Source organism: Orbicella franksi, chromosome 1 (genome assembly GCF_964199315.1).
Source record: "Orbicella franksi chromosome 1, jaOrbFran1.1, whole genome shotgun sequence".
NCBI lineage: Eukaryota > Metazoa > Cnidaria > Anthozoa > Scleractinia > Merulinidae > Orbicella > Orbicella franksi.
Window position 1 is genome coordinate 21,367,440 of NC_138145.1, and position 19,883 is coordinate 21,387,322.

General features: G+C 38.7%; 2 protein-coding genes across 2 annotated transcripts in view; one reads left to right on the forward strand and one right to left on the reverse strand.

Annotated features, from left to right (window-relative positions):
- Positions 1-350, reverse strand: part of LOC145496988 (multivesicular body subunit 12B-like) — a 12,836-nt gene extending 12,486 nt beyond the window's left edge. The window contains exon 1 of the mRNA XM_081476759.1: positions 117-350. Within this exon, the coding sequence (XP_081332885.1) occupies positions 117-197 (81 nt within the window). The 5' untranslated portion in view covers positions 198-350. The remainder of the gene's footprint in view (positions 1-116) is intronic.
- A 25-nt stretch (positions 351-375) lies between these two features.
- On the forward strand, positions 376-19,802 carry LOC145496967 (uncharacterized). The gene is made up of 12 exons (XM_081476739.1): positions 376-654; positions 9,667-10,118; positions 10,958-11,267; positions 12,617-12,748; positions 13,553-13,624; positions 14,111-14,240; positions 14,804-14,978; positions 15,632-15,736; positions 16,064-16,262; positions 16,917-17,257; positions 17,548-17,742; positions 18,023-19,802. Exons 1-12 carry the CDS (start codon positions 465-467, stop codon positions 18,467-18,469), a joined length of 2,748 nt encoding a protein of 915 aa, XP_081332865.1. The 5' UTR covers positions 376-464; the 3' UTR covers positions 18,470-19,802.
- The last annotated feature ends 81 nt before the right edge of the window (positions 19,803-19,883 follow it).

Genomic DNA, 19,883 nt, shown 5'->3' on the forward strand with positions numbered 1-19,883 from the left:
TATAAGTTTAATTGAATATATTTCCAGTGAAAACTTGGAACAAATGCATTGCCGACAACTTCTGGATTAACTGCCACGGGTTTAATTCATAGAGATAAAAGTCCATAAATATTTACCATGAAATATCCAGCTGGGCAGCGTTCCTTCTGAGACACAATCTTCACGTCTGTAATAGGCGAGAACTGAGCCTGTTGCATTTCCGCTTACTCACGGTTTTCTCTCTCCTCTAAGAGCTCTACAGGCGAAAATTAACCTTTAAGCCTTGAAAATTGACTAAGACATACGGCGGTAAAAATTGCGTAAACTGAAATAGCAGAAAAAATACTATTCAATGACAGCCATTTCTACACATGTACTGCACTCGGAATATCGAGCTGAGGTCGGCAGTATTTCGAGATTTTCCGGAAAAATCCCAGCATGCACCTGGCAATGATTCGGGCAGGTGATGTGTTTTGAGAAAGAAGATGGCTTCCGATGGAACCGGCGACACGATTAGCCCCGAAAAGACACTGAACTGCGACATGGGGAACTTTCGTCCGGTTACAGAGGCACAGTTTGAAGGCGACGCTTTAGGCGAACAAGTCAGAGAGCCCGGCAATTCATACAGTTTCTCAGGAGAAACACACAGTGAGAAGGACAACAATCAGTCGGCCGGTATGAGTTTCCAGATTCTCTCAAATTTTATCACTTGGTTTAGCTTCTATAATCTGTGAAATAGGAGAATTGAGCATTTAACCCTCTCCCTTGTGGGAAAATAGTAAGAAAACGACTTTTTAAAGTGAAGTGTAACAGAAGAGGTTATTTTTTATATCGCTCGGTATGTTTCTCTGAAGCAATATGGTGAAATTTGTCCTTCCGATTATCGCATAAAAGAAGTGGTTGGTATATTCGCTCGCGTTCCATCTGCCTTCAGCGCTTTCAAAGTACCTTATTCTCAGTTCTGCTTGATTTCAGCGATTTGGAACCGTACATAATACCGATATTTGCTTCGTTTAGGGTTCGAAACCCATTGAATTTTATATTTCAATGGCTTTTCAGTTTGCACAGTTTGGTTTACATGTACATGTAAGCTTACACTGTACATGCATTTTTAAAGCTATGTTTCGAAGATAGTTAATTTACAATCGACTGAATAAATTTTGAAGTTGCCAGTTGCGACTAAAATAACTTTTCTACTTCATGAGGTTGTCACCACCAATTTCTAGGCCGGTATTTTGCTTTGCCTTTAAAAGTTGCAGATATATTCTGTGGTTTTTACTGGATGTGTTGTGGTGGTTTATATCTCACTAATGGGCCAGGGTGTTTAGACTTGAGCGTTTTGGGAAATCATTTTGCCTGTGTGCTGTAAACCCAAACTGATACCTTGGTTACAGTAAATGCCATGAAAGACATTTGACATTTTACCTAGGAAACTTTATGTACTTTGACTGAGTATGGGGGCAAAATATTTGGCTTGAGGTCAGGATGTACAGACCTCGCTGCGCTGGGTCCGTACGTCTTGACCAAGAGCCAAATATTTTCGCATCCGGCACGACCTAACTCAGTCAATAAGCAGTTTATCATATGACCACTCAAAGTTGAAAATTTTTAAAATCCTGTTTAAACCTAAATGGGATGTCATGATTACATAACATCAGACAGCTGCACATGGAACAACTACAAAAAAGACTCTACAATAAAAACTTGTCATTTATTTCTTCACATCAAACAAGAAACTCACAATTCATCAAAGAACACGACTCGTTTGTCATTTTTGTTTTTAAATATAAGTCCACAAATTACAATTCATGCTAACAGGATTGGCTAACCTGTTTAAAAAGCCAACAGAAAGTTGACATAAAGCTGCCAAAAAAAACATCAAAAACTTAGCAGGTGACAAAAGTTTCTTCACGCTTCACTAAAATTGTTCACAAATCTTCTTCATCAAGATTCAGTAAAAAATGTTGGCATTGTTTCAAGGTATTTGTCAACCTCTTGGATTAAGTTGAACAAGGGAGCACCAGCAGCTGAAATGACACCAATATTGGTTCCTGCAAACAGTGCCTGGGTTTGCCTAATATTACACTTACATACTATTGTAGGTCGTCTACACATCATTTCCTTTGGCCGGCTGCAGTGTGTTTGGTTTTCCAATAATTATTAATACCTTTGAACATTTCCAAAAGCGTTCAAAAGTCTTTGCCGAGCTTTGGTGATCTTCAAAATTCATCGGAAATCTTTGGCAATCGAACTTCTTCCAAATAAAGGCAATCACAGTGAACATTTAGTATTTTACTTTAGGCTAGGCGTTTTTAACTGGAAGCTGCATTAACTGGTGTCACTGAGGCAAAACTGGATAATTAAATTGCAGGACACAAACAATGACTATTATTATTTTTATTTCCAACTTTATTAAATCCATTTTGAAATCACTGGTTATCCTTGCAATCTGATTGGCTCTCAGTGGTGCGATTTATTCATGAATTGCCCCTTTTTTTGCTCTAAATCGCATCTTTTTCTGAGCAGCCTATGAGAATGGGACAGTAAAACAAAATAACCAATCAGATTTCAACGTTAGTTTAAAGTAACCAATAAAATTCTAGGAAAATGAAAGACAAAAAGCCATTGTGTGGTGAATTTTGCAACTATTATTGCCAAAACTTTTGTTGTTTTTCTTTTTCAAAACAATTGAAAAATTTAATTAATTACAGTTTCTGAATGGTGATTATCAGCTCCTTCAGGCTGAGGACCTACTTTAAGGTATCATGGTAGATGGATTGACAGTGTTTGAAAATCATGCTCTTACGCTGGTGCTTTGAGAGAAAACTCCATCAACCTATACATTTTCTGAAAGTTAATAGTTATAGAATACAATCATATCTTTGAAATTTTCTAAAAAAGTTATTGTTGCAGTGAAATTAAAAGAAATACCCAGAAACGCTGCTTTGCTTAAACTGGTTTGCTTCCGTGCATGAATTATCAGAGCAGCGCAGTTAATATCGGAAATGTTTTCTCACACATCACCCTCAAAAAGGGTGTCTGCAAATTTCCAGCTGTGGGTTGGTTTTTTTTCTACACCCTCCTAAAGTTTGATGTTTTCAATGCGGACATTTCCTTCTACTAAAGAGGTCATAACTTTGAAACAGAAGCGAAATTAAACATAGCCTGACACCCTTTTTTGAAGGAGGTATCCTGGAACATACCTGCCGATTTTCAGTCAATTCTGTCAGCAGACGCCCGTAAATGAACTAAAAATGTTCATCCTTATATGCAGTTTTATTTTATTGATAAAAAGACGAAAAACCTTTTATGAGACTGGTATGATTAGGTGTTAAAAATCCCCTCCGCAGTGACAGATGTTGGCATTGGTCAGTGTACCACAACATTGGCTTATGACAACTTGAAATAAACAGATGTCTACAATTCCCCTTTGCGTTGAAATCGTCCAAGAAGCGAGAAAATAACAAGAGCTTTATACAGGTTTGTAATTAAACTGCCGTGAGTTCTTTTACTTAGAAGATTTCTTCGGCAGCATTGGTATTATGTTGCTCAAGTTTAGGCTTCTTCATTCTCCGGACATTTTTTGAAACCATACCTTGTGAAACCAACAGAGGAAATCTCAACCTCTACATCTGCGCTTGACTCTATAGTTGTAGAAGTTTTGGAATTGCGTCCGTTCTCCAGGAGGAGGACATGGGGAGGGGGGGGGGGGGGTTTCTGAACACCACAACACCGCAAAAAGAATTAACAAACACCGCATCACCACAAGAAAAGTCAACAAAACACCGTCACCTCAACACATATCTTTAGCGCCATGATTCGTTCATCTACACTTAAAATAATACTTTTATACCTCAACAATTTTCCACAACATAAACACATCACAACTCTTTTCATTGCGCATATGTCCATACTGCTGATGCCTGTAAATCAGTCTTCTCGCTCTTGTGAAGAAACCTTGCGCAAAGCTAGGAAGCGGACAAAGAAAAAAGAGAGGAGCTGACTGAAGCCCTATCTGGACTGAAAGTATTGCTTTCCGGAGCTAGCTGCATTTGTGTTCAATATTGATAATCGTTTGAAAACATAGAAGATCAAGAAAGAGGCAGGAACTTGGAGCAGGTATAGACCGGTATCAGAATAACCTATAGACGAAGCTGAATAGCAAAAGGAAAAAAATAGTAAACTTGTGTAATTTACAAAGCTTCCTTAGCTTAGAAAGCCTTCTTTCTTCCCTGCCGACGCAACATCTGAATATACTTTGTGGCCGGTAATTTTTGCCACCTTTTCCTTTTTTCGTAGAAAAAAGCTGCACAGTCGATAATACATTATATTCCGCCTTAGCGTTCTGGAATTTTCAGGATTGTTCCTTTCCTTGCTCCTCCACATGTCTACCGAACACTGAGCCCCGGCTGGCAGAGGTTGAGTTACTTGTCAAGTTACGTATAAATGACAACAGCTTCGGATTGGCAACCGAAGCCTATTGAAGATTGACTAGAAAGTGATGGTTTGTAATTTGTTACAAATTATTAACCTCAATGTTACGTGCTTGTCATAAATTAGCATGGATTAACGAAGTTAACATGCTAAATTTAGGTCAAATTTAGGTTTAACAAAGGTAAAGCAAAAACCCTAGCACCGCAAACAATATCATTTCACTGAACACCACAGCGTGAAAAACACAAACATCGCACACCGTAGCATTTGAGATCACCGCAACACCACAAGTTGAGATTTTATTCACTGTGTCACCGCATTAAAAAAACATCAACACCGCAAGTCCCCATGTCCCCCGCCTCCAGCAATTTTGTGCGACTAGCACTTGTTGTAGTTTGTCCTTCAGCTTCATTGGTGGGACTAGTGTCTTAGAGTTGCTTCAACCATTCTTCTTGGTTACAGTGCGAACATGGGTCACTCAGAGCCAATGAATCTTGTTCGATGCTGAACCTGTGGGTTCCACCAGATTTTTGCCTCTCCGGCTTCTTCAAAGACGAAAAGGGGCAAGACATTTTCTTGGGTTTTCATCCTGATGCTTTCGATGAAAGAACCAGATCAAGAACAGTTCACGTGCATTAATGAAATATCACACCGCAGTTCGCTTTACACATGACAACTGGTGGTGAATTTTATTTAGAGGTGTCAACGCGCCATAAGGGGTAAATGAGATTCAAAAGTAGTTTTTCTCTTTAACTTAAAAAGTGAAAAAAGCTTTTCTTATCATTCTTTTTGGAAGATATATATCTCAGTCTTCTCAATTTGAACAGCAAAAAAAATATTTTCGTGTTTTTCATAAAAATTCACCTACCATGATGCCTTAAGGGAAGTTTCCAACTCTCGGTGTCCATTTTGGCGAATACTTTGGCAAATTTTCTTCGATATCTACTTACCAGTAAGATCTGTATGATACCGAGTCCAGCAAAACATAAACGAAAACCACACAACAGCAAATTCATAGCCATCTCAAGAAGGTAGATGTTTCCAGGTTTCCAGTAGTTTCAAATGAAGCAATACACCTCAGCCCTGTCGCTGTGAATAAACACAGTCAAAATACGCCCACTCCACAAAACAGTAAATGAACAAACGTCTTCCAAAGCTAGTGCCAGTCCTGCCATCTTGAAAATATCTTGAAACAAATGGCTCTGCAAGAACATGACAAGGTCTTGAGCATAAAGTTCTACGCCGAGGTCACAAAAAGAAACAGAGATGATAACGAGCTAGAATACCTTAAAATCATGCAGAGTGCCATTGAGTGGGTATTTAAAAGAGAAAAACTATTCACTGGGCATCGTGCACTTGAGGGAGTTTCACAACTCAAAAGAAATGCATTGCAGAATTACACTAGCTGCACGGAAGGCCTTCCATCATTGATTCAGGCAACAAGAATTGAACTTTATGCATGAAGTAGACTGTTTTCGATCTGACTTCAGAACTGCTTGTTCCTTTGTTATGCTCAAATGAGTTTTCATCACATGACATTGTTTTGAAATGTAAAGGCGTTTCCAGTTCCACTATTTTTAACAAACCGGCTACTAGAACAATATACCAAAAATCAGTGTTTCCGCCAGAGCACGCCATTGCGGAAATCCTACATTGCAATCAGAGATGGCCCCCAGAAAAAATGAAAAAGGGCCAATTTGGCCATTTCCTTTTTCGAGACTGCAGGCTTAACACAGGCACAGTATTTTAAAAGACATCCCAGGGCTCAAAATGCAACTAACATTTCATCCTTGGCGACCAGAATTCAGCAAAAATTCTGATTTAGTCACCACAATGGCGACTACATTTCCCTGAGTTGACGATCAATAATGGTTATTTTCTTACACATTAAATGTCCTTCTAGAAAATCATACAATTTGAAAGATCTTTGTTATGAAAACATTCAACATAAGAGAAGAAGCCAATCCATCCTTTTGCTTTGCTGTAGTGATTAACTTCCAAATGGCCAACCCTGTTTGAAATCACCCTATTAATAATGCTTTGCAAACCCTAAGGATTGTTCTCTAAATTTATTGACCCCTTTCCTAAAAAATAGGTCCGCACTGCATACTTTTGAGTGTGCGTAGTGTCCTTTTTGCTTGTTTGAGTTTTACAGGTTGAGGAAATTAAACTGGACTGCTTATTGGAAACAAGCTTCTTTAATGGGATAGGGTGCTGTTCCTTCCCTTTCTTCCACGCGTTTTTTTGTCACCTGATCCCTACCCCTTCCCTGTTTACACCTGCAATGCAGATTATATTCTGATTTGAGTGTTTATGTTTAGTTGGGGTGTGTATCCATTTCATGCATGCTCTAATTTGCAGAAAATGAAGATCGAATCAATGGTCATTTTTATACTAGAGGACGCATTATCCGTCCAGAAGGATAATGCATCCTGGCCGTTTTTGTACCTAAGATGCATTATCTGTCTGTACGAACTTGGGTGAGCATTTGTAGTTCGTCCAGTTATGCATCTCTAGCATAAACTTAAAGACAGACACAAAACATATTATACAGTATGTCTAGACAAACTCTCTCTTGAAGTGCGTCATTCAAGACATATTTCATAGGATAGTTCGTCTAGACGTCTATTAAATGCGTCTTGTGCCTGTCTTTACTAGAGACACATAACCAGATGAACTATAAATGTTTGCCCAAGTATGTCCAGATGGACATAATGCATCCTCTGGTATAAAAATGACCAATAACATCAAAAATTATAGGGTTTGTATTTTCCTCCACGTCATTCATTTGCATTCTAAGTACTGGAATATATACATTGTAGCACATCATTTGTGTCCAACCTGAAAGCATCACTTCATTCCACATTTTGTATTGTGTAACAATTTGTTTCAATTTTGGCCTGAGAATTAACGTCTGGGTTCCGTTAATTGTAGCAAATTTTCCCCAAGGAACATTGTTGTCTGTAATTGGTGCTATGTGCATCATATTTCAGAACTGATTCTTAAAACACTATGAGGCATCCTTTGCATTCCTAGCCTCCTCAGGGCATTCAGTTAGTTAAGGCGCAGCGCGAAAAACAGCATGCAAAAACAAAAGAGAAAGTGTGGCGAGAGGAAGTGAAAGAACGCCTGTGGGCAAACTTAACAAAAGGTCCTTCCACCTACTTATAGAACGCCTACAGAGACCCATAACATGACCTCTGGCTTGTGGTTTTCAGTTGTCAACCTTATTTAATCTGAAACAAGTTCACGGAATATTTCAAACTTTGTCCCTCGAAATCCAATACAGTCGAACCTGTATTAAGCAGCCTTGTATTAAGCGGTCACCCTCTATTAAGCGGTCGCTGTTACCCTTTAAGTAAGTCCTGACAAGCTGTTTCTATTGTCTTGACCTGTAAACAGTCACTTTGTAAATTAAAAAAGGAAACTACTCAAATACTAGTTCATACAATTACAAATAGCACACCAGGTAATTGATTTCCTTGTTTACTTTCACAAATCATTAAATCACCGGATGTCAATGTTTCTTCCTTGAGGTCAAAAGTCTTGTCGGCATTGCGGATCAAATTCTTCTTTCATTAATTTCTGTTTAAGCCAGTTGCATGAGAGGTCATCCCCTTGAAAATGATATTCACGTGGCACTTCCAGACCATAGCCACCTCCTCTGTTTATGTGCTTCCTTTATTGATTGCTTTTCCTGAATTCAATGGTCTCTTTAAAAACTTAGTCAACCATGTTGCCATTAGTTTAGGAACATTTTCGATTACATCAAATATTGGTCTGTCAAGTTGTTCGGGTGTAATGTTTGCTTGGCAGCCATTTTCAGTGGTTTTTGAACTTGGTCTTTCCTCTTTTGCCGCTTGAAACACCACAACAGCATTTGAATCATTTACATTTTTTGGTTCTCAAATCAGCAAATACTCATCCTTTGCATATGGTTCCCAGTCATCCATGTATGCATGATATCCCCTGATGAAAGACTTCACCTTCAGCAACATTTTCTCTTTCTTTACTAATTGGTGTAGCTCCAAAAATGGAGATAGGACCACTCTTGATAAAACTGAAGTAATAATTATTATATGGAATGACAGATAACTTAGCTCATCGTGTTGGCGTAAACCTCTGCATGATTATAGCGATATTAAGGCGATTGTGTGATTTCAAAGTGGATCTAATGAAGTGGCAAATGAACTGAGTGGAGTGCAATTTTGGTCTGAAATCATACTTGTGATTTCAAATTGAACTTGTGCTGTGCGCTCATTCAAGTTTGAAATCATGCATATGATTTCAGACCAAATTGCACTCCACTCAGCTCAGTTACCATTATAGAGTTGTTTAAATCAGTCAGAGCAAAGGTATGGAATAGAATTTGCAGCATAAAAATTACATTTTTTATTCTAGGAATGTTTTGAGGTGAAATGGAGAAACTGTAAGTTCATACATTTTAGTATTGCTGAAGCAGGGAGAAAGAAATCATAAGTATAAAAATCAAATGTCAGATTTTCATACACAAACTGTGACACTTGCTTCACCCATCAAGATTGTTGACAGATCTATACATTGTATTTAAGTGAAGGTTTCCCTCTGTTTTGGTATTAATTGTGTCCTTAGAAAATGGCAGGAAATCCAGAAACCTGACCTTCCTATTTGCCCTCTGCCTAAGCTTGGTCTTTCTCCAGGCAAAATGCCCATAAACAAGGGCAAACAACACTTGCTGCCACAATTTCAGAATTGTAAAATGTTATTTACATGTATTTGGTTTGCACCAATGACAGTGCTGCACATGGTGCTTTACATTAATTGCAAATCTCATGCAGCTCGCAATTCAAACAAAGCAAGTTTGGTTACAATGGTCTTATAATGTTATTGGTCTATGATGAGGTATATCACTTACAATGCCTTTCTCACTGTGGCAACCATAAAAATAATCATAATTAAGTGTCCCAGAGTAAATTCTGAGTATACAGCATCATTCATTTTTCCATTAATTAATGTAGGCATGAGTTCTGTCTTCCTATTGTTTGGGTTGGGAGGTTCTGAAAATTCTCAGTGCCATTTGCTACAAAACATTTCATTGCCTTCCTTTAAATTCCCAGGAGACTCCTGGACTAGTGCCCTGTCTAGGGGGAGTGGCGATACTCTTGGCTACTTCATGTGACAGAAACTGGAGTAAAGTACCAAGAGCTGTTGGGATTAAGGGGCTTTGAATATTTTACATAATAACTCTTTTTAAAGTCTTTAATTACTTTATAGGCTCATCTACTTCAGAAGAGGATGACACAGAATCTGAACTTCAGACTTCACAGGCACCAAATACAAGTGCGTTAGAGACATTAGTACGCACTGCTTGTGAAAGTCTGGCAGTATCAACACTCCTTGCTGAAAATTCATCTTCAAGTAACCTGCTTGATGCACCTGGTCAACAGATATCAAAGGATATTCCAACCGCCCACAACCCAAGTTTGGGAATGGAAGCCAGTAGCTCAAGTGGTGGCTCAAACCTTTATACGGCATCTACCAGTGCTCTTAACCAGACTTCTTCAGCTGAAGATCCAGTGTTTAGTGTCATTTTTGGACATAACAGGGATCAAAACAGCAGCAGTGCTATAGATGAAAGACATAATAATACTTCACCATCGAAGGAGTTGCAAGAATCCACTTTAGATTTCACCCAAAGCAGCCTGTCAGATATTGGAGATGGCGAGGTAATACATGTACCTGGGACATTTACCATACATGTTATTGTGTATTAAATGCTTTATGCTTGATACACATATGTACATTTACATGTACAAATATGAGTAGTTTTAATATCCTTGGCTCATTGATTGATTTCAGGCTAGAGCTTTGCTATTTTAGTTAGTAGTGAAATTTGAATGTTCCCTGAACTGACTGTACTGTCAAAACAGACGAAGAGAATTCATCATTTTCATGTCTGTTTTTCACTGTATTTTTATTATGTACAATATTATTGCTGTATATTTTATTACAATGTACCCTATTTAATTACAAAAACAATTCTATTTTTCCACAATGTCTACTGTTGTGTGACCATTATTTTGGCTTTCCACCATAACACAAAAAAAGCCAACAAAGTGCTTCAAAGGTGGCGTGTCCTTGCCTTTTATAGGCTCACCCCATGTTTAAGCATTGAAATTTACAGGAAACAAAAGTAGGAGTATAATGTACACGTAACCATAAAGCAAATACCTTCAAATTAAATGGTACATGACATGTTCAGTAATTTTATTTCACTTCATTGTTTCCTGTTTAAATAATTTGTATTTTAATGTACTTTACTGAGAATATCATACATTGTACACTGTATATGTACAATGTATGCCATGCCATAGAAAATACAGCCAGTCAGAATACAGGAAAGCTGTAAGTTGTATTTATATTTGATGGTATTACATGTACTGGTATATGCAACCGTCCCATCGCGCACCACGTGTATGTCACATTGATTGTGTTGGCCACTGTATGTATTTGTGGCAATATAGTTTTGTTGTAAATCATTCAAAGTTCTTTGCACTGTTTAAAGGGTTCCTCTGAAGACATGGATAGGAGGAGATCAAGTGAACGTGAGAGGAAAAGGAAACCAATGCGATTTCAATCCCCATCTGAGGATGAGCTCAAAACAAAGAAAAAGAGGAGAAGACGGCTAAATCCTCTTCTCAGAATACCTCGTCGTGATCCTGGCACCCCATTCAAGTGTGACTTGTGTGGTTCTCCATATGTAATCAACCCTTCCAGACGGGGGAACCGCCCCAAACTGTCTTCCCATCATCCAAGTCCTCGACATAAAGTTGATCCAGCAACAGGGAAGACCCTCACTCTGTGCAATGCTTGTGGTAGGGTTACTTTGCATGCATGTGTACTGCAAGTTGTTTAGAATAATTATTAATAGTAATTTTGCTAGTGAATGCCCAGGTTTATTGAGAGCAAGGGATGTTAACCGCCATTGTTAACCCTGCAGGCCTGTTAACCTGTAGAGACTAGAGGGTGGGGTGGAATTCATCCCATAGATGCTAAAGTGTTGAGGACTTTCTTTGTTATAGATGTACAGTGCAGGTGTACATGTATTATTATGGTAACCAAAAGCCACCAAACTCACCATTTATCTGGCAGCATTTTGGTATGACTTTGGATGTCTCAGATACACTTTCAACCTCCATTTGGCAAGACAGTTCTTTAAATTTAATTAACTGAAAACTATATACAACACTTAATTTCCAAGGTAGCAAACAATAAATTAAGAGATACATGTACGTAATATTACTCTTATTACTTATAATTAGCAATACACTATTCTAACATGAACTTGATTAATAACTACATGTAGCTAAGAGAAAGAAAACATTTTCCTTGTTTCTGTTGAGTTATAGTCTTTGGAGGTTTGGGAGAACAAGAAATGCTGTTGGAGCTTGAGCCACACGCACATGTTTCCACAGGATTGTTGTGTGCTCCCAAACTTCTCCAAGTGTTTCTATAAATAAATCTCTGGATGATATTGGCAGTTCAAGCACTTACAAATATGCCACCCAAACATACTGCAGCTGCAGTATCTAGGAAACCTAATGTAAAAAAAAATGTAATGTAATTTGTAAATCTTATTTATAGTGGTCATGCACTTAGTTATACAAGCACTAACCTTAGCTAGTTTACAGGCATGCCACTGAAACAAAGGAAACAAATATTTCAAATAAACATAACATAGTTAAAAATCCCAACTGGGAGGAGGCAGACCAGTTGTCTATTTACAAAGCGTGACCTTAAGGCCGATTTGAACTCGGTACTACCAAGAAACAAATCCTGCTAATGGCAGGGTGGAGGCCTTGAACCCGGAACTTTCGGATTACAACACCAGCGCCCTAAACCACTCGGCCACGCTGCCTCGTAACGACCTACCTAAGAGCAATGAAAGTGAGTTACATTTAGATGTATTCAGAATTCAACCTTTGTTGCTTGCTTATTAACAAGCATTTAGTACTACCTTGTAATAATGTATGGTTGAACCCCTCGATTTCAAACTCGCAGGGGAGCGAAACGAAAAATAGTCTGAAATAGCTGATTGTAAATGATGGGGGGTAAATCTCAGGGGGAAAGTTTCAAGTTTAAAATAACAGGGAATTTGACATAACTGAACAGTGTTGATGGAAACATTAAACTATGTGAATTAATTTGTTACTTCCTCATTCAGGTTTGTCATTTGATCGTCCAAAAAAACAAAGGAGAGAACGTTGTGAGCCAGATCCAGAAGAAAAGAAAAAATATCAGGAGGAGGCAAACCAGTTTGCAATGTCTTTAGTAGAAGGACTGGGAGACCCTGATGGTAATAATATTAACTTATCCTTACTGATGCTGACAGCATTAATTAATCATTACAAATATAATGTCAAGTTGGGCTACATACAGTTACTTAATTCAGGTTTTTTTTTTCTGTTTACAAAGATTATAAATTTTGCTATACGTATGTCTATTAATAATGTTGTCCTATCCTTACTGACTGCCTTTAATATTCACTTTATGGTACATCAAGTGATTTAAAGTAATATACACCATAGTAATAGTTAACACTTAATAGATGTTCTACTGAATGTGTGGTGGTACTAGTACATGTACATGTGCTATCTCAATGTGTCAAATAAAGTACTATTTAACAATTAGATTTTGAGCTCAAGATGTCTATCACATGATAAGGGATGAGGGCACCGCCCAAGTTGACTATTAGACATAGAAATCAAAAGTGAATAGTATAATAATTATTGTTTTAGCATAAAATTAATGTACTAGTCATTCAAAACTTTATCTAAATCCTCTTCGCAGACACTTTGAAAATGCACAGAAGTGGCTGTCATTTTGTTAACAAGGGCGCACTGCTACACTACTCACTATCTATAACAGAATAGATAGTCAGTAGCATAGCCAGTAAATGAACCGCATTTGTGATAGATCGCTTATACCTAGTAGATTTATACTTATAAACGTCAAAACATTGGCATCTTTCTTGAATCAAGGTCCTTGTCAATCTCCAAGCCGAGTCCAAGGTGACTTTAAATAATATTATACATTTGACCAGCACTGTATGCAACTGCTGTTGAAAATGATTAATCACTACTATTATCTGTCTCTTTAGCTGCTAGACTCTGCTGTCCACATTTTAAATTCAGAGCATGTGGCTGTTTACAGACTTATATTATTGGGGATGGTAAGTCCAGCAATTCCTCCTCTGTGCACAGGTTATTCCCTCTGGAGCACACTTTTTTTAGTGATGCAAGTGATCTTTCAGTATATTACACTACATGTAGGTACATGTGTGTGTTCATTGTCCTAGGAGTCATCAGCTAGTCAAAACCACTACTCTATCGGGTTTATAGGCCCTTTTCATAAATGGCTGCCAATTTAAAATTCTTTTGTATGCATTTAAATGAGCCTCACTAAACTCGTTTGGGAGTAAAAATTCTTTTGAATTATCAACTCAAGAACGAGGTTAGTCAGGCTAATTTTAATACTTACAAAAGGATTTATAATTGGCAGCCATTTATGAAAAGGATCTATTAATTACTGAACCTGCATGTAATTGAAAGACACTTTTGTTTTATTAGGTACATGTTTGTTACTGAAAACTGTGTGCGTGTACATATACAGCCAATGAAATATTGCTCTAAAGCAGACATTTTTCCATAACTTATAGGGAATAACATGCAAGAATCACGTGAACGAGCAAGCGATATGCTACAAATGCTCAAGAAAGCAAAAGAGCTGAGTTCTAAAAAGTGTTACGATATTGAGGAAATTAGAAACCAAGGGAAAACCACAAAGAGGTAAGATCTGATGACTGTTATCATCACCGTGCACAATGTAGTAGTCATTGTTAGAAGTCAGAGCCAAACAGGAATTGTAAGTACAAAAAAAAATACTGCAATTAAATTGGAATTATAAATAATTTATAACTTATTAAAAAATTGAATTTAAAACTGCAATTAATCTCTTACAGTACCTCTTTCTGTAATTTAAATATTCCCTGAAAAATTTCTCCTAAAAAAGTTGACAATGAGCTGAGGATAATGTAGTAATCTGCTAGCCCAGCAGAACAATTCATTAGCCCCTGACTATTGGACACGACTGTCTTAACATGATGGAAAAGCAGTTGTGGTTAGAATTTAGAAATAACTGCAAAACATTTAGTTACCTTAAACAAATGGTTTCTTGTTCCTGAATTATCTTGGTTTAAAGCATATCATGTTGGAAAAGGAGAGGGCTTAATTAAAATTGAAATATAGCTTTCTGATGTTAACTTTATGAGTAATAAATTTATAAATAAATGTACACTAAATAATTATAATTATTGTTCGTTTTGTGAAACTAAGTGTCATTATTTTGTCAGATCTAAAAACATTGGGCTTGGTAATGGCCAAAGGAAGTCAAGTGAATTTGAGGAATACATATTGGAGAAGAGGAAATACCTTCGAGATACTCTGAAGTTGTGTGAACGAGCCACTCAACGAGTGCTGCTATATTCTAATAACTTCTTACACAAAAAGCTCAAGACTGACCCATCAGTAAGTGATTAGTCATAGATACATGTATACATGTATTACTGTAAAATAAAGATTAATATGCATGATTGTATTAATTATTACTATGCATGTACATGGGAGCTATAGTCTTTTGCTTACTGAGCATTTGCAATGTACTACAGATATCAGGCAGCTTTTCCCAGACACTATGGGTTTGGTTCCTGGTGGCTTGCTTGGTACAGGAGCTTTACATTGGGTACTCTACATGTATATACTCTAAAGCACATGCACAGTGTACGCTGGAATGAGTATACTAAGAAAAAATAAGTAATAATATTTTGTGGCTGTTTGATGGAGAAATATGATAAGATCTACTACACTAGTTATGTAAGCATTGTCAACATGGCACAAGGAGTGACTGGTGAGAATATTTCAAGGATATTCAAGGATCCTTCCTTCAGGGTCCTAACACGTCTTGCCAGGTTCTTCAAAGATCTTACATTGGCCAAGATCTTCAAGGATCTTGACAAATCTTGAAAGTCCTTGCCAAACCTTTTGAAGCTCATGCAGGATCTTTAAGCATAAAGACCTCCAAAGATCCTGGCTCAAAGATCGTGTGAGAATTTTCACATAAGTTAGTGTATGTGTACCCTGGACCTGATCAGTATACTTAACATCTTCATTTACACCCTCAGAAACCACTTCGTATTGTAAGGCAGAAAGGAAAGGCTGCTCTTGGCAAGCTGAAAGTTATTGAAGACCTCCCTAAAGAAAGGTGTTGTGTGGATAATTGTGTTATGGTGAGTGTGCAGACTCCTACTTTCTTCTTTTCCTTTTTGGTCTACACTTTTCTTGTAGTGAGTGGGGTTAAAACCATGGAGTCATTCCTCTTAGGATGTGTTCCTCTCAGACAGTGTGTCACTTTGAATTACTTGAATGTATACCTGTCTAGTGATTGTTCATTGACGTCTTACATCAGAACGAACCAAGAGCAGGAAGTTATAAATAGATGCTGAGTGTTTTCTGGTTCAGATATATTTACATGCAAATTTTATACACTTGGGTGTTGTCTAGGGCTCACTGTTTTATTAAGACTTCTTCGGTCTTCAATGCTTTTGAATTCATAGATTGCTCTGACACACACAAACCTGTTGAAGCAGTGGCGTGACAGAGCTATCTCAGGCCAGACAGAAGCACGGAGAGTTCTGGCCGAGATGCTGACCCCTTCAGGAGGGGCTCGCTCAAATTGCTATAAGTTCATTTCTTGGGTGACAGGATGCAGTCATAGCACAATTGGTAGGGTCAATGAGCAGATGAAGGAAACAGGTGAGTGTGCTTGAGAGAGCATGATTAAGTTTAATCAACCAAAGTGACCATGTTTTAGATGTTAGTTCCCAAATAAATGTCAGACCTCTCCGGGTGAAATTTTCAGTCAATTCCTGTGACATTTATTTGAGTCTAGTGTTTACAATCATACCCATACCAAGTAGACACCGAATTTAACAGACACCCTTTATTACATGTAACTGAACATTAGCAAAGGTCCCTCATTTACTGTGAATTACATCTAATAAGCAGACATCTCTTTAGATGTACGTGGATGTAGACACCTAGAAATTGGCCGGAATGATTATTTCCATTAAAAAATTAATTTAAAACGTGGTCTCCAAAATCACCACTATACTCCCAAGCTTTCAATAGGGAAAATACAGTAAGTTGAAGCTCTTTATAGAAACAAATTCACTTGAGTAGGCGTTAAGCAGAATGAGTGAATGGGTGAAACAGAAGCACCAGTACAATATAGGTCAGGGCTGTCATAGCAAACTTGTTACTTTGTGAGTGAATTGTATTTCACCAGTAACATCAAATTCCTATCAAGTATACTTAGCTGTAACAGGTGTTACAGGTTACAGCCCTTAATGACAGCCCTGTGGGTGGGACTGTAGCTCTGACCCACTTTTCATTGTGGTTCTTTTGCAGGTGGAGACCGTGAACCTCCATCACATGGCCTCATAAAATGGTGGCAGGAAAACCCCAAACCCAAGAAACCCAAGGTCAAACCAATAACTGAGGAACAGGCACAGGTAGATACTGTTCAGCAAGTGGCAATGCAGCAGATCCAGCAGAGTTTGCCACAGGTCAACATTTTACAAGCGGCAGTTAGTTCAGCTGGCCTATCAGCTGTCATGATGCAGCCTGCAGTATCTTCGGGGATGCCAGCACTTACTACAGTCAACACCTCACAGCTGGCACAGCCACAGCTACTTCCTACGGTCACATTCACTAACGGAGCAATTCAGGTGCAGGCTGCCCCCATTCAGGTTAGTATTCCTGTGTAGGGTGTACCCACTGGCATTCATGTGCTTATACAAACTGTACCCTTTAGCTACATGTGTGTCTGTAAAAGTGGCACCCATTCAGGTTAGCTGGTGTGCTTACAGCAGACAGGCTGTGCTCTTTCAGGTTAGTATGCCCTTGAAGCTGTGCCCATTCAGGTTTGTATTCCTGAGCAGGCTGTAGCCATTCAGGTTGAGGTGCCGTGGTACATCAACCATTCTTCAACCTGCCAAATGGCACAAAATGCTTGACACAACTATAACTTACTCTTTAGATTCAAACAACTCAGACAATCCAAGTTCCTCAAGTTCAGGTGCAGGTTCAACAGCAGTTACAGCAGCAGCAATTACAATACCAACAACAGATCCAACAGATCCAGTTACAGCAGCTTCAGCTTCAACAGCAACAGCAACAACTTCAACAACAACTCCAACAGGCACAACAGGCGTCTCAACAACTGCAGACACATGTGAGTGATACGTACAGCGGAAGTTTAGTCCATTGTTTGTTGTTGTTCCTACTTCCTAGCTTGGATTTTTTTAGTTGTTGAGTACTGCTCTGGATACAATAATTCTTTACTTGACACTAATATATTATAACTAGAACCTTGCCTGGAATAAATTATGTTCACTGATACGTGTCAAATTCCAAATCCTGACTTGTAGAGCACTAGGCTTTCTTCGGAGACACTTACTCGCGGATGCAGTACAACAGGATTTTGTTTTACAAACTAACATGCTCTATTGTAGGTGGTTCACCAGTTGCAGTCTGCGGTACAACCAATTCAGCAGCCTGCCACTCAGCAACAACAACAACAACAGCAACAACAACCACCTCCACAAGCACAAACACCACAACAACAGCAGCAGCAAACACTGCAACAAACTACTCTACAAACAACTCAGGCTCAACAACAACCTGTACAGAACCCCGAGTCTCAGGAAACACCACCCAACGTCGCCATCACCATGGCAACGTCTAATACCTTAACAACCGCCGCTCTACAAGGAAACCTGACGGCCGCACAGGCGACACCGCTTAACACCGAAAGCTTGTTCACGACGGACGCGTTTCACATTCTCAGTGCTGTGCAGCCGCAAGTGGTCACGCTACCAGTCTCGCCCCAGTCCACCGTAGCTCAGGCTGTACCTGTATCGCTGATCCAGACTCCTAACGGACAACAAGGCCTGCAGTAGATTGAGTTCCAATGGGCGTGCTTTTTAATGTTGGCAGTGGGATGTTTATTACGTTAGTGGGAATTTACAAACAGTAGAGATGAACCATACAAAGTGGAGGCTTCAGTGAAGAAACAGCCGATTTCTGAAAATATAAATTATACATTGTCAAATAGATAGTGATGAAAATAAAGAAAGTCAATCACGTCATAACATAATGTTAATTATGGTGTTAATGATGAGGTGTAAACCAAGACATTCTCAGAACTAACATTAGAAGAATTGTATGGTGACTAGTAAAGAGAATTTAGCTCTCGACTGAACATGTCGAAGAATAGTGCCAACGTCCAGTACGGGTATTGTGCAAAGGGTGAAATTAGCAATAAATGGTATCAAAAAGGTGTTAAATGAACATTGATATGGTGCCTCGAGGAATAAAATGTTAAGTGAAATTCACTTCTGGACGGGGAATTGCACGTGTATATATTATAGAAAGAGAGAAGCAAGCAAGTACGCTATTTTCGAAAGGACTATACGGCTCATGTTAAAATGTTAAATGTTGAATGTTTATCGTGGTCGATGCCCTTACCCACAACTAGCTAGTTCTCAGGCATGCCACTTAAAATGTAAGAAAGAAGCATGTCAAATAAACAAAATAAGGCTTAAAAATCCCAACTGGCGGGAGGCAGACCAGTTGGCTATTTACAAACACGACCAAGGTTTTGAACTACGGTCTACGGAGAAACAACTCCAGCTTGGTGGTCAGAGCGGGATTTAAACCCACGACCTCCGGAGTTAGAGACCGGGGCCCTAACTACTGGGCTACGCTACCCCACGCTGCTGCCACAAGTGGTTTTGCTGCCAGTCATGAGTGCTAAACATAAACTACTGTATATTACGCCTCTTGTGCTGAGAATTACATGTAAGTCCATGGAATAAGATTACTGCAGTCACGAAGAGCTTTTTGTATGCAAAAAGCTATCGACTGCAAAGCTATCTACAGTGGAATCCGAATTTCTCGAACCCTCGATATTTAACTCGTGATTGCGTTAGCGAGTTATGAGTTGTAGCAGCTGGTGATATTCGAACCTGCCTCCAGGATTCTACTGTAGGTGTATGGGAACGTGCCACCCCATCGGATATGGAATTCCGTATGTGTTTTAGGAGAACTTTCATATACGCATATCTCTTTTCATCAAGTCTTTCAGTCTTTCGCTATTCACGGCCTGCATTTATTGAAGGCGATCTTTCTCATAGGCTCGATTACCAGTCGCTGTTCGGGAAAGGAGCTCGCGCTCCTCCCCCGAAAGGAACGCAGACCGGGTTCGAGAAAGCGGCGGAAATCGATCCTATCTTTCCATTAATATTTCCCAACATTAAAATAAATTTCTAAGGATTGCAACAACGTAAAATACGAACAAATAAGCATATAAGG